Source organism: Syngnathoides biaculeatus, chromosome 17 (genome assembly GCF_019802595.1).
Source record: "Syngnathoides biaculeatus isolate LvHL_M chromosome 17, ASM1980259v1, whole genome shotgun sequence".
NCBI lineage: Eukaryota > Metazoa > Chordata > Actinopteri > Syngnathiformes > Syngnathidae > Syngnathoides > Syngnathoides biaculeatus.
The window spans coordinates 22,663,775-22,675,986 of record NC_084656.1 but is presented as its reverse complement, the minus strand read 5'-3'; the positions used below and the strand labels follow the sequence as shown (position 1 = coordinate 22,675,986).

Genomic DNA, 12,212 nt, shown 5'->3' with positions numbered 1-12,212 from the left:
AGAAGCACAAACTTTAGCATGAAAATATTCTTAAAAATATCAGTCTACTAGTCCACTGAAGTGGAAGAAGAGCATACTAGTACACGGACGTCCGGTAACCGGATACGCAGGCGATCCCAAAAATCTTCACGCGAAACTCAGCCATTGTTTTTTTTTTTTTTTTTTTTTTAAAAAAAAAATTAAAAAAAAAGTGAAATCCGAGAGCGCTAGTGACCCCGTCCCAAATTCCACGAAGGGTTCCTGAACTCCATCCTGTGGCGCGCAGCCCACTTGGCGTAGATGAGCTTCTCCGTGATGAAGCGATGGCCGCCGCGCCGCTTGCGCTCGTGGAGCTCGTACACGAGGCACTCGTCCGCCGCCGCCCGGTCGTAGTAGTGGTAGAGGGCCGCGCTGCGATTGGTCCGTCTGACCGGAGGGGAGGGGCGGGACAAAATATCAGACTGGGTACAGTAGCCGAAAAACACCGACAAAAAAATGATGTCAAGTTTTTTTTCAACGTGGGGGTGTTTAATACTTCTTTAATTCTGAGCTCGGTAAGTTGCAGTACTCGTAGTTGTTTCTCAAAGGAGATACAATACTGTAAATATGCCTGTGGTAAGTCTTCTACTGTCTGTCTACATGTGTTTCTGCACCCTTTCTTTTCCTTTATAACAACCGCAACGTCGATGCTGGTTTTGTTAGCCCGTCTATGGCAATTTGCATTGTGTTTTAGCATTCAGCTAGTGGAATTCAAGGCGATGCAATTTTTTTTAACGTGCAGAAATGTGATTACATTTAATTGTGAAATATTGTTCCTATATTTGTATCTTAAAATGTTCATATTCATATTTTGTTATTTTTGTATCCTTATTGTTTCTTTTTTTGTAGTTTGTTTTGTGTCCCGAAAAGTGCATCTTCTTTTTCTTCTTCTCGACGTTCCCGCGCGACTGACCTGCAGTAGTCGGCGTTGACCATGCCATAAACGCGGACGCTGTCGCACATCTCCTTAGCCAGGGTCATGGCGAAGAATCCCGTGCTGAGGTACGCTCCCGACTTTATTCTGAGGGTCACATCGAGGGGGTGGAAAAAAATGACGGCAAAGCGCTGCTTTTGTCTAACTGAAGCCAATCCGGGTAAATCGCCGGCACTAGTTTTACATTTGTCTCAATGGAGCTTCTCGACTCACTTCTACGTCATTCAATGGCATGGAGAATCCACCAGATGGCGGCAAAGCACAACTTTTGTCTAAATGAAGCTCCTGAACTCACGTCGACAAAGTTCCTTGCCGCCAATTTAGTGCTAAATAGTGCCAAAGCACTACTTTAACAATGTAGGTCCTCAGCTCACCTCGACATAGTTGAATGGCGGCAAGATTCCATGTGATTGGGGGGGGGACCAATTGTGTCGAAATGAAACTCCTCAACTCACTTCTACGTGGCTTATAATGACGAAGACGCCACAAGATGGCGGGAGAGCACAACTTTTGTCTAACTGAAGCCAATCCGGGTAAATCGCCGGCACTAGTTTTACATTTGTCTCAATGGAGCTTCTCGACTCACTTCTACGTCATTCAATGGCATGGAGAATCCACCAGATGGCGGCAAAGCACAACTTTTGTCTAAATGAAGCTCCTGAACTCACGTCGACAAAGTTCCTTGCCGCCAATTTAGTGCTAAATAGTGCCAAAGCACTACTTTAACAATGTAGGTCCTCAGCTCACCTCGACATAGTTGAATGGCGGCAAGATTCCATGTGATTGGGGGGGGGACCAATTGTGTCGAAATGAAACTCCTCAACTCACTTCTACGTGGCTTATAATGACGAAGACGCCACAAGATGGCGGGAGAGCACAACTTTTGTCTAACTGAAGCCAATCCGGGTAAATCGCCGGCACTAGTTTTACATTTGTCTCAATGGAGCTTCTCGACTCACTTCTACGTCATTCATTGGCATGGAGAATCCACCAGGTGGCGGCAAAGGACAACTTTTGTCTAAATGAAGCTCCTGAACTCACGTCGACAAAGTTCCTTGCCGCCAATTTAGTGCTAAATAGTGCCAAAGCACTACTTTAACAATGTAGCTCCTCAGCTCACCTCGACATAGTTCAATGGCGGCAAGATTCCACATGATGGGGGGGGGGACCATTTTTGTCTAAATAAAACTCTTCAACTCACTTCTACATGGTTTATAATGACGAAGATGCCACAAGATGGTGGAAGAGCACACCTTTTGTCTAAATGAAGCTCATCAACTCACATCTACATGGTTCACTGGTACTAAGATGCCACAAACATGCTAGGGTGCGCTGGACACAAAATTGAAACGACCGGTACCTATTCTTCCCAGTTTCATTCTGAAACACGTCGTCGCAGTACTGGACCCGCTCCCGGGTCATGGCGTAGAGTCTGGCGCCGGGATACTCGCGGGCGATCCCGCGCAGCGCGTCGAAGACGGCGCCCTTCCCGTCCGTCCTCATGTTCCGGTCGGGCCCCCAGAACACGTAGGTCGTGTCGGCCGCCTCTCGGAAGTAGCGGCGCCGCTCCTTGAGCAGGCGCGGCACGCTGGTGTGCGAGACCACGCGCACGGCGGTCCGGTGGCCCACGTCGGCCTCGTAGCCCGCCGTCGGCGCGTCGTTCATGCGGATCACGCACGGGATTCGGTCGATTTCGGCGCCCAGGCCGGACCCGCGCATCTGGCCCGAACTGGAAATCAAGGCGCACTGGTTGAAGTGCAGGTCCAGGAACTGCAACACACCCAAAAACCATCAACCAAATTTGTATCTTGGCGCTTCAGAACTGTTTTGAAGTCAGTTGAGGAGCTTCATCCAGACAATAGTAGTCCTTTACCACCATCTTGTGGAATTACAGTGGCAATGAATGATATTGAAGTGAGTTGAGGAGTTTTATATACGCAAAAGTAGTGCTTTGTCCCCATCATGTGCCTAAGAAACTACTTGAGAGTGAGTCGAGGAGCTTCCTTTAGGCAAAGGTTGAGCTTTGCTGTCCTCTCTTGGCATCCGCATGCAATTTTAACCTTTTGAAGGGAACTGGAGTTCGTGTGGATCGGTACCACACGTGCAGACGACTGCAAAAGTGTCACCTGTTCCACCTGGTCCGGCCGGATTCTGACGTACCCCCAGAGTCCGCCCCTGCGGTCTGCGCCGGGGGCCTTGGGTGTACCGTTGCGCCGGGTCGTCGCGTGTCCGAACCACAACAAGACCGCCAGGCTTAGGAGGCTCAGCGCACAAAGCCGGCGGAGCGTCTGTGTGCGTGCACGAAAACACAAATAACGCGCGTCCAAGAAAGTTTCCCCCCGAAACGCGACGAGCGTGAAGTGCACGTGATGCGTTCACAGACACTCGTGCTTACCGTCGATTTCATTTCAGCACCTCGGACGTCCCGCGACCGGTCCGGCTGGTGTCGTGGGACTCATCCCGTCCCCAAGAGTCAAACGCCATTCGTGCTGAGTTTCCCATCCAGCGAGGCGCTTCCGACAGCAAAATAAAAGTGTGACAACAAAAGGAAGCCTTTTATTTAAGTTGTTGTTGTTGTTTTTTTTTTTATGATTATTCCATGAATAATCGTAACTCTGTAAATCCAGTGTAGCGCTTTGGTGGCGTGTGGGAAAGCAGAAACGTCAAAATACACGTGTTGGCTTCAATGCTTTTATTTTGAAAGATCTCCACCTTTTTTTTACGTTCGCAGACGTAGCGAAATGACTTCCGGTGCGCAAGTCATTCCGCCGAACGTTGCTTTCTAGTTATCAAGTATATTGACAAACGTGATCACATTTTAGATCCGATTGGTCAATAGTGCGGAAGTGGCCGGTGTTCTTCACGCGATTGGCTTTTCGGTCCTGTCCATATCGCCGCTAGCAAAACGAGCTAGCGTGGGTTTCACCGTGACTGTGACACGAGAATGTCCTTCCTGTGTTCCTCGTATTCTTATGGTATGTAGAAATGCATCTAGGGTCAATATTATTCAGATATTATTCCCATGGCGTGTTTGGCCTTTAGCCGTTAAAGGGTTTGAATGTGTGTCTTAAGCACCCGGCGTGATGAGAGAAGTGAGCTAAGCTAGCCAGTGTGCTAACTTCCGTCGCTTAATGTCCGCTTCCCAGTTCGCTTTAAACATGCTTTTTCATCTAAGCGTTTTGAAAATTAAAGTAAAACGTATAAGGTGTGTATTACAATGGCTGCTTATTTGTTGCCAGTCTTGAAAATCGGCTAACCGGCACCGCTAATAGAGTTCCTAATTTAAAACTGATGTAAGTCAAATGTTTTGTTATTGCCACCATTTTTTTTTTAAATTCAGACAAGAAACACGTTACTTTGGGTAAAATATAATCTCCCAACCGAAATAAATACGTCATAAAAATAAAAAAATACTGTGATATAATGAAAATTTTGTTTTAATATGCAGTACTCACAAAAGCAAAGACCTCAGTCAGTGGGAACTCTGACCCTTTTTATTCACGTTGCTTGCACAGAATTCCCTAAAATATATTTTTGTGATTAATTGCCTGAAGGCGAGTTGAATGACTTAATATTGTTTCTGTAAGCAGGACTGTGACTAAATTTCCCAAAAATGAGTCTTTCAAAATGCAAATTCTGTTCGGAATGGCCACTTCAACAACACACCAATCATTTTGAAAATCAAATATGAGTTCAAGAAAAATACATTTTTTGTGTGTGTTTGTCTGGAAGAAAAATGTTTTCAGAGAACGTTTGTGTGTGCTAAAATATCCACCAATAAGCTTGGCAGGCCCAAAGTTCCAAGTGGTTCTCCAAGTCGATGAGTCACAATTACCGTTTCAAATAAGTGTCAATGAATAATTGTTTGTAAAGATGAGTGTAGGTCATGTGCTTTTTTTTTTTTTGTGAATTTATTTTTTATGGAGGCTTTTGAAGGGACCATCCCTTGTTTTTTTTTTTTTTTTTTTAAGAATATTAAAAAAACAGGAAGCCACTTGTCAATTGCAACTGAAAGCATGTTGTTGATATTTTATGATCCTCTCTGATTTAAGTGTTTGAAGCGTCAATACACAATTACAAATTATTCACAGACAGCGGGGGTTCGCTGTGTATAGAAATCATACTGTAGTAATTTGGGAAGTATGATTTTGAACGTAGTTGCAATACTGTTTTTGCTTTCTTCTTTTTTTTTTTTTTGTTTTCAGGCCACCTTTCCCCCACTTAACAGTTAATGCAACCGTAATTACCTCCCCTTGTGTTAATTCCCTGTCTGGAGCTGCAGGAGGTTGCCTTGTTTACAGGATTCCCACTTTGCGCTTGTATCTTTTTTTTAATTTTTTGCGCCGTAGGGTAACGTAACGGCAGACGGGACGGTAAAAGCCAACCCCCCCCGACTTCGCTCATCCCGGTACATCCGGTGAAAGCTTTTGGCATTTCTCCGGAGAGCGGCTGCCGCTGGCTTCACCCGGAGATGTCCTTGAGAAGAACGGAAGGCGTGTCCATCGCCCAGGCGTTAGCCATGACGGTTGCCGAGATACCCGTTTTCCTCTATTCCACGTTTGGCCAGGTAAAGACGCCAGTGGTCGGAACACAAAATATGTATACACAAAGAAGTGTCCATTATAGTTGATATATAGAAGCGCTTTAATCGACCTCATTTTCTTGATTCAATAGTCATTATTTAAATGATTTAAACTTTCATAATTTCTTTTGATATCCATGAATTTTAATACTGGTAACCCCTAAAAAGTATTTTCGCCTCAGTCATACTCGAATGTTCTTGTAAAAGAAGAAAAAATATATTTTTTAATGAATTTGCATTTGGTAACAATGAATTTAGGCTAATTATAGGTCTTAAATTACAATAAAAAAGAAACTAAATGTATTTATTGTTGGATAGTTTTTTTCATCAGTATAAAAATATTTCATAACTGCAGTTTGAATCAGATCTTAATATTTCCTCTCAGTCCATCTTCTCACAGCTGAGGCTGAGCCCGAGCTTGAAGAAGGTTCTGTTCGCCACGGCGCTGGGCAGCGTGGCGTTGGCCCTCACCGCCCACCAGCTGAAGCGGCGCGGCAGGAAGCGGAAGCAGGCCGCCCAGGCCGAGGAGGCCCGGGCGCCGGTGGGCGTGCCCGACGCGCTGCTCAGGACGGGGAGGCCGTCGTCGTTGAAGAGAGGTAGCCCGCTAACCGACGGCCTGCGTCGAGGGTTCCGCATTTTCACCGTGACGTCAGCGTTTTTTTTTTGCCCTGTTGGCAGTTCCGCTGTCGGGCCGGCAGGTGATGAGCCCGAGCAATCGCAGCAACGACACTCTGAGCGGCATCTCCTCGCTGGCGCCCAGTAAACATTCGAGCTCCTCGCACAGCCTGGCGTCTGTAAGTTTTGGTCAACCAAGAACTCGGCGCGTGTGTTAAGATGTACGTTGCCCATCCTTGATCTACATGCGTAGGTTATTTATTTTGCAAATATTTACTAGGCCGCCTGTCAGTCTCTCTTAATTCTTATTGTAAATCGCGTGCTGCTCAAATATATTTATTAACCATTATGAATATGTTTATAGCATGAAACATTTTCTCTCTGCTCAGCTCCTTAATCGTTTTGTTTCCCACTCAGATGCGGGTCGCGACCTCCCCGAATCAGTCCGGCAATCCTCCGACACCCTGGGAGGCGGCGGAGGCGGAGGCGGCGGCGGCGGCGGCGGGGGAGCCGGCTGCAGTTGAGGACTCCAATGCGGAGAATCTCTATTTAATGGGTATCGTCATCCTTCGTATTCATCGTGAAATCACAATATGCGCGCAGTGACGCAACGCGGCTCTTGCGCGGCAGGCATGGAGCTGTTCGAGGAGGCCCTCCGGAAATGGGAGCAGGCGCTGCACGCGCGCCACGCCCGCAGAAACTTGAGCGGCAGCAACAGCAGCCTGGCGCTGCAGGGGGCGGCGTGCGGGGACGCGTCCACGGTGAGTGACGCGGGCCCGGCTGGCCTGTAAAGTTGCTTAGGACCTGCACAACTTCAACATTCTGGGGTAAATCCAATTCAATTCAATTATTGCGCGTGAAAAACTTAGAGAGATTCTTATAAATTAGTAGCTCCTTGCACTGCAGGTGGGTAGAAATATTAATCGATGTATTGCCATATTCCCATCTCCAACTCAACGTTGAGTCAGCAACTACTCTCAATTGAATTACTGATCATTTTTTTTCTTGTGCTTTAATTTCTTTTTTTTTTTAACCGTATATTCAAAAATTAAAACATTATTGTGCACATTTTTAATTTTACAATATTTTGGTTGCATATATGTTCACATGGGGGTTAAAAATATGTAAATATTGTCAACAAGTAGTCTTTTTTTTTTTTAATTTTTGAACATTTTAAAATATTTTACATTTTATTTATTCAGTTAAGCCGTTATTAAGCCGTGCAACACCCCCCCCCCCCAAAAAAAAAAACAAAAAAAAAAAAAACAAAACAAAAACGGTTTGGTTCTCCCTCCTTTCAGATGGACGCTCACAACAAAATGTTTGCTGACAAGCTGGAGACGCTCCTGAACCGAGCGTACCACCTGCAGGAGGATTTCGGCGGCAGCATCACCGCGGACAGCGTGCTGTCCGATTTTGGTAGGGGAGCACAACAAAAATAATAAGTATGCACAAAATAAATACACGGGTCGATAACCCGTGCTCAAAATATAGACATGGACATCAAGCAGATCACAGACATGAAGAAAATGAAAGCAAAATACATCCAAAGAGAGCGTGAGAGACTCCCCGGGCGGGGGTTGATGTCCTTAAATGCTATTTGGATGTTTTCCCACAGGAAAATGGAAAAAAAAATAGCTAGCAGGGAGCCTCCTTTCATCATCTAAAGGGAGGAGAACACTGTAGATACTGTTTTTTGTAGTCAGTATTTATAAGAACCCAGAATGTGTATCATCTCAAATCAATAAACAGCTACAGAAACCATATTTTTACTTTGGCATGTGCCAAAAAAAAAAAAAAAAAAAATCACTTGGGCGAAGCTGGCAAAGAGAATAATAATCAATACGTATTTGAGTATTTCTCACTTTGTTTACAATTTGTCAAAAAGTGCATAGTTTGTAGTTTTATTTTTCTCTTGGTTACACGATGATGTTATTAAAACGTGCTACGTCATATTTGCGTCCCGCCAGAGAGCGAGGGCACCCTCATCTTACCCCCGATGGAGAGTTTCCGCTTGCTGCCCGACGACGACGACGACACCGCCACCGTATCGTCTGACGACTCCTTCTTCTCCGCCGCCGAGGTCATCGCACTTCACAATACTCGGACGTGCTCACAACGCAAGTGCTCATTTATTTTCATCGTTATTCTGATTATTTTTTTGCATGTCCGTGCAGATGTTTGAGTCCATTTCGCTACAAGACCGCTACCAGCTCCTAAAGCCCGCCGCGCTCTACGAGGAAGCTTTGGCTCGCGTCAGGGAGGACCGAGTACCCTACAGGTCGCTGAGGTACCACATCTTAGTATTTGTCTCTTATTAAAGGAAAGAAATGATTGTGTGAAGTTCCACTCTTTGCATTCCTTGGTAACGTTTCAATATTTCTGGCCAGGACCGAACTACTCGAGTGCTACGGGGACCAAGACTTCCTGGCCAAGCTGCACTGTGTGAGGCAAGCGTTCCAGGTGGGAATCGCGTACGAGGTTAACTCCCGTGTGATCGACGTGACGTGAAAGTCAAACCGCTCACAAGTACAAAGGGAAAGTGAACCGCAGTCTGCAAAAAGTACAACGATTTACAAGTAGAAAAGTCAAATCGTAAAGGGTTGGGTTAGGGTTAGCAGCACTCACAAGTTCAAAGAGATGGAGAACTGCTCTGAGAAAAGTACAATTAAGTCAAACTACTCACAAGTACAAAAATAAAGTAAAACGACACAGTACCCAAGAGGACAGAGATGTCGAACCTCTGCAGGATAAAAGTAAAATAAAGTGAAACTGCCGTAATTTACGGACTTTAACGTGCAATTTTTGTCACACGCTTTCAACCCTGCGGCTTATGCAGTGGTGCGGTTCATTTATGCTTTTTTTTTTTTTTTTTTTTTTTTTAAACGACCGCCAGGGGCGCTCGAGTGGAAAAGGTAAGCGTGAGACGGGTGGAATATATGTGTTGAGGAAGATGCAAGTTTAATGTAACTTTGTGCTCAAAATGAGCACCAACAGACCCTCATCACAGAAAATGCAAGAAGAAATGCATATTTGACGCAGCTTTCAAGCTAAAAGCAATCGAGCTGGCCAATAGAGAAGGAAACAGCTGCTGCACGAGAACGTGGCACAAATGAATCGATGGTGAGATGCTGGAAACGGCAGCGGCAAAAACTAGAACGTAAAAAGACGAAAAAAAAGCTTTCAGAGGTCAACAAAGCAGGTGGCCTGAACCGTGTTGCTGCTGTGTGATACTGCCGCGTCACAGGCACTGTTTGGAAAGAAAAGCTAAGTTCTATTGTTAAAACTTTGAAAATTCTTTCTGCGTACTGTATTTTGTTTGTAAATATCATCTTTCAGTGTGGGCACGTGCGGCTTACGTGTGTACAAAATGTTTTTTCCTTTAAAAATGTACTGAGTGAGGCTTATAATCTGGTGCGTCTTATAGTCCGGAAATTACGGTACACACTAGTATTAAAATAAATTCATGTGTACAAAGTATTTGCGCACTCAAGTACAGTAAACTGCAAAAAAAAAAAACAACAAACCATGAAATCTCTTTTAATGGCAGCGTTTTGTCTTTTAATGTGCATTTGTCCAGGAAATTCTGGTTGAACTCCAAATTGTCGCGGGATTGATGTGCATCTTTTTTTTTTTTTTTTTTTTAATTCTGATTCAGGTGCTGTTGCTGGACGAGACTCACCGCACATTCTTCATGGAGACCGGCAAGCAAATGATTGCCGGTTTAATGGTGAAGGCCAACAAGGTAACGGCGCTACACTGCACGTACACAACAGTGACATCTCCCCCCCCCCCCCCAAGTTAAATAGTAGTGACAATCAAATGTAATCATCATTTTGATGATAATCTACGGTTCAGTTGTCATTTTCAGAGTCCCAAAGCGTTCCTGGAGAGCTACGAGGACATGCTGCTGTACACTCAGCGAGAGGAGACCTGGGCCGTCACCAAGATGGAGCTGCAGGGCCGCGGGGTGAGCGGAACCAAACCAGCAACTCCAAATATATTTGCTGGTCTACTTCCTGCGCTTTCTTGAAGCCACTGGAAGCCGCGTGCCCAGTTTGAACGTTTGAGGGATCGTTCACATCCCACGTTTTCCAGAAATCACTGCGGCGTTCTTTGGATTGACGGCGTAACTCTTTCCGTTTGAAGGTGGTGTGCATGACCTTCTTCGACATCGTGCTGGACTTCATCCTGATGGACGCCTTCGAAGACCTGGAGAACCCGCCCTCGTCCGTGGTGGCCGTGCTGAGGAACCGCTGGCTCTCGGACAGCTTTAAAGAGACGGTGAGGACGTCTCGCGGACGCGCCCCCGCAGGCGCGTCGCCTTAACGTCTTTCCGTTTCAGGCTCTGGCGACGGCTTGCTGGTCCGTGTTGAAGGCGAAACGACGTCTTCTGATGGTTCCCGACGGCTTCATCGCTCACTTCTACGCCATATCGGAGCACGTGAGCCCAGTTTTAGCTTTCGGCTTTTTGGGCCCCAGGCAGCACTTGAGTGAAGTGTGTACGATTTTCAAGGTGCGTGAGGAGAGGAGTGGATAAAATGGTCATTTTTTTTTCCGGAGAGATTCTTGGTGAAATGGACCTCAAAGTGTGTCTTTCCTCCCGGGCCTCCGTCTGCAGCAACAAATCGTGCAGTACCTCAAGGACATGTTCGACCACGACAAGGTGCGCTTCACGTCGGCGCAGTGCCTGGCCGAGGACATCCTGAAACTCTCGCACCGGCGGAGCGAGATCCTGCTGGGCTACCTGGGCATCGACGGCCTCCAGGAGCTCAACGGGGGCCCGGCCGGCGACGCGCAAGGACCCCACTGAACTCGGGGCGGGGGGGGGGGGGGCGTGGGACACCCTCATGCGTCCTGCCCGCTCATCAGGTTCTCAGCTACTATCATGAAGTCCATCACGGAACGGAGGACGGCATCCGACGCGGGACCGGAAGCCGCACCTGTTGTTCTATCCACAATATTTGCCTCTTTCCAATGGTGACGTTTTGCCCTGAAATTCTACTTGAATCTTGTTGAACTGCAGCTAACGACGACCTGTGGGCCGTGTGACCCCCCCCCCCCCCGTCCCAACGCAAAGAAATCCAAAAACATTTCAACTCAACAAATGCTCATACACTACTCGCAAAAAGTTGGGGATGAACACAAAGTGCACTAAAACTTTACAGATGAGATTCAAATTCAAAAACACTTGAAAGTTGCAAATCCCGAACCTTTTGTGAATAATGTATATCATTACAGAAACATGTATGGCCGCTAAGGTTACATTCCTCGTTTTTCTTGAATGTTTATTTTTCGACGCTTTAATAAAACTGATAATATGAAACCTACAGATACAACAATTCATATTGGACCGACTCGGGGCGTACGCTGTCAACCTCCACCAGGGTTTCCCTCCCAACCTTTTTAGATCTTATTTGCTTCCTCCTTTTCCCAAAATAACACGCACATATCGGCAAAATGTACCGACGGGAAATGGACTCTCCGGCGATGTCGTGTTCTGACAATCGGTGACCTCACTCACTTTTTGGCAAACTTGGAAAAAGCCTTCATGTTTTTGTGTTGGGGCGAAATGTGCCATTTTGCGGGCGTTCTGTGTGAAAGCAGGCGGGAACGATGAAGCTTGATGTTGGATTTAAGAGGGAAAATGTTACACGGATTATAGTTACACAAATGTGTCTTTACCTTTAATCATAGCATATGTTCATATCATAAAAGGATATGATAAACACTTCATAAGATATATTTCTAACAGAGCTAGCTATATGAAGATTTATAATTTGCCTGCTTTAAATTTGATTTTAAGCGTTTGTCTACTTGTGCAATCTGATTTTTAAGTATCTGCAAAATGAGAAACGAAAAAGTTAGTTTGATATTCTGTGTTCTGCATGGGAAATTCAGTCTTTTAAACAAAATTAGGTGTACGACCGTGATCATTTGTAATTGCCAAAACCCGGAGGAAAAAAATTATTCTTTTGTGACCTCATCATGTCTTTTTTTCTATATTCTTTAATTTATAATGCCTACATGTATCTGTATTCAATGTTTTTTGGTTTTGAAACA

General features: G+C 45.6%; 2 protein-coding genes across 3 annotated transcripts; one reads left to right on the top strand and one right to left on the bottom strand.

Moving 5' to 3' along the window:
- Positions 1 to 179: 179 nt before the first annotated feature.
- On the bottom strand, positions 180 to 3,486 carry st6galnac4 (ST6 (alpha-N-acetyl-neuraminyl-2,3-beta-galactosyl-1,3)-N-acetylgalactosaminide alpha-2,6-sialyltransferase 4). 2 transcript variants are annotated; one of them, XM_061800751.1, is made up of 5 exons: positions 3,348 to 3,486; positions 3,079 to 3,240; positions 2,313 to 2,722; positions 932 to 1,039; positions 180 to 405 (listed from the first exon to the last, which is right to left on the bottom strand). In XM_061800751.1, exons 1-5 carry the CDS (start codon positions 3,357 to 3,359, stop codon positions 207 to 209), a joined length of 891 nt encoding a protein of 296 aa, XP_061656735.1. In that variant the 5' UTR covers positions 3,360 to 3,486; the 3' UTR covers positions 180 to 206. The 2 variants fall into 2 exon arrangements, with proteins under 2 accessions (XP_061656735.1, XP_061656736.1); XM_061800752.1 differs by lacking the exon at positions 3,079 to 3,240.
- Positions 3,487 to 3,679: 193 nt separating this feature from the next.
- miga2 (mitoguardin 2) lies at positions 3,680 to 11,341 on the top strand. The gene is made up of 15 exons (XM_061800740.1): positions 3,680 to 3,927; positions 5,302 to 5,519; positions 5,920 to 6,130; positions 6,213 to 6,328; positions 6,567 to 6,705; positions 6,780 to 6,910; positions 7,451 to 7,568; positions 8,120 to 8,232; positions 8,327 to 8,439; positions 8,540 to 8,612; positions 9,808 to 9,894; positions 10,021 to 10,119; positions 10,299 to 10,433; positions 10,495 to 10,665; positions 10,771 to 11,341. The coding sequence occupies exons 2-15, from the start codon at positions 5,424 to 5,426 to the stop codon at positions 10,960 to 10,962; spliced, it is 1,794 nt and encodes a 597-aa protein (XP_061656724.1). The 5' UTR covers positions 3,680 to 3,927; positions 5,302 to 5,423; the 3' UTR covers positions 10,963 to 11,341.
- Positions 11,342 to 12,212: the final 871 nt, after the last annotated feature.

Bases quoted from the DNA above. Each gene is read 5' to 3' on its own strand.
- st6galnac4 (XM_061800751.1), bottom strand. The intron at 2,723-3,078 runs GTGACACTTTTG...GGTGTGTTGCAG, and splicing joins GGCCGGACCAGGTGGAACAG to TTCCTGGACCTGCACTTCAA. The intron at 406-931 runs GTCAGTCGCGCG...CCCTCCGGTCAG, and splicing joins GTCAACGCCGACTACTGCAG to ACGGACCAATCGCAGCGCGG.
- miga2 (XM_061800740.1), top strand. From the start codon at position 5,424: ATGTCCTTGAGAAGAACGGAAGGCGTGTCCATCGCCCAGGCGTTAGCC. The intron at 6,329-6,566 runs GTAAGTTTTGGT...TTTCCCACTCAG, and splicing joins CCTCGCACAGCCTGGCGTCT to ATGCGGGTCGCGACCTCCCC. The intron at 8,440-8,539 runs GTACCACATCTT...ATTTCTGGCCAG, and splicing joins GTACCCTACAGGTCGCTGAG to GACCGAACTACTCGAGTGCT.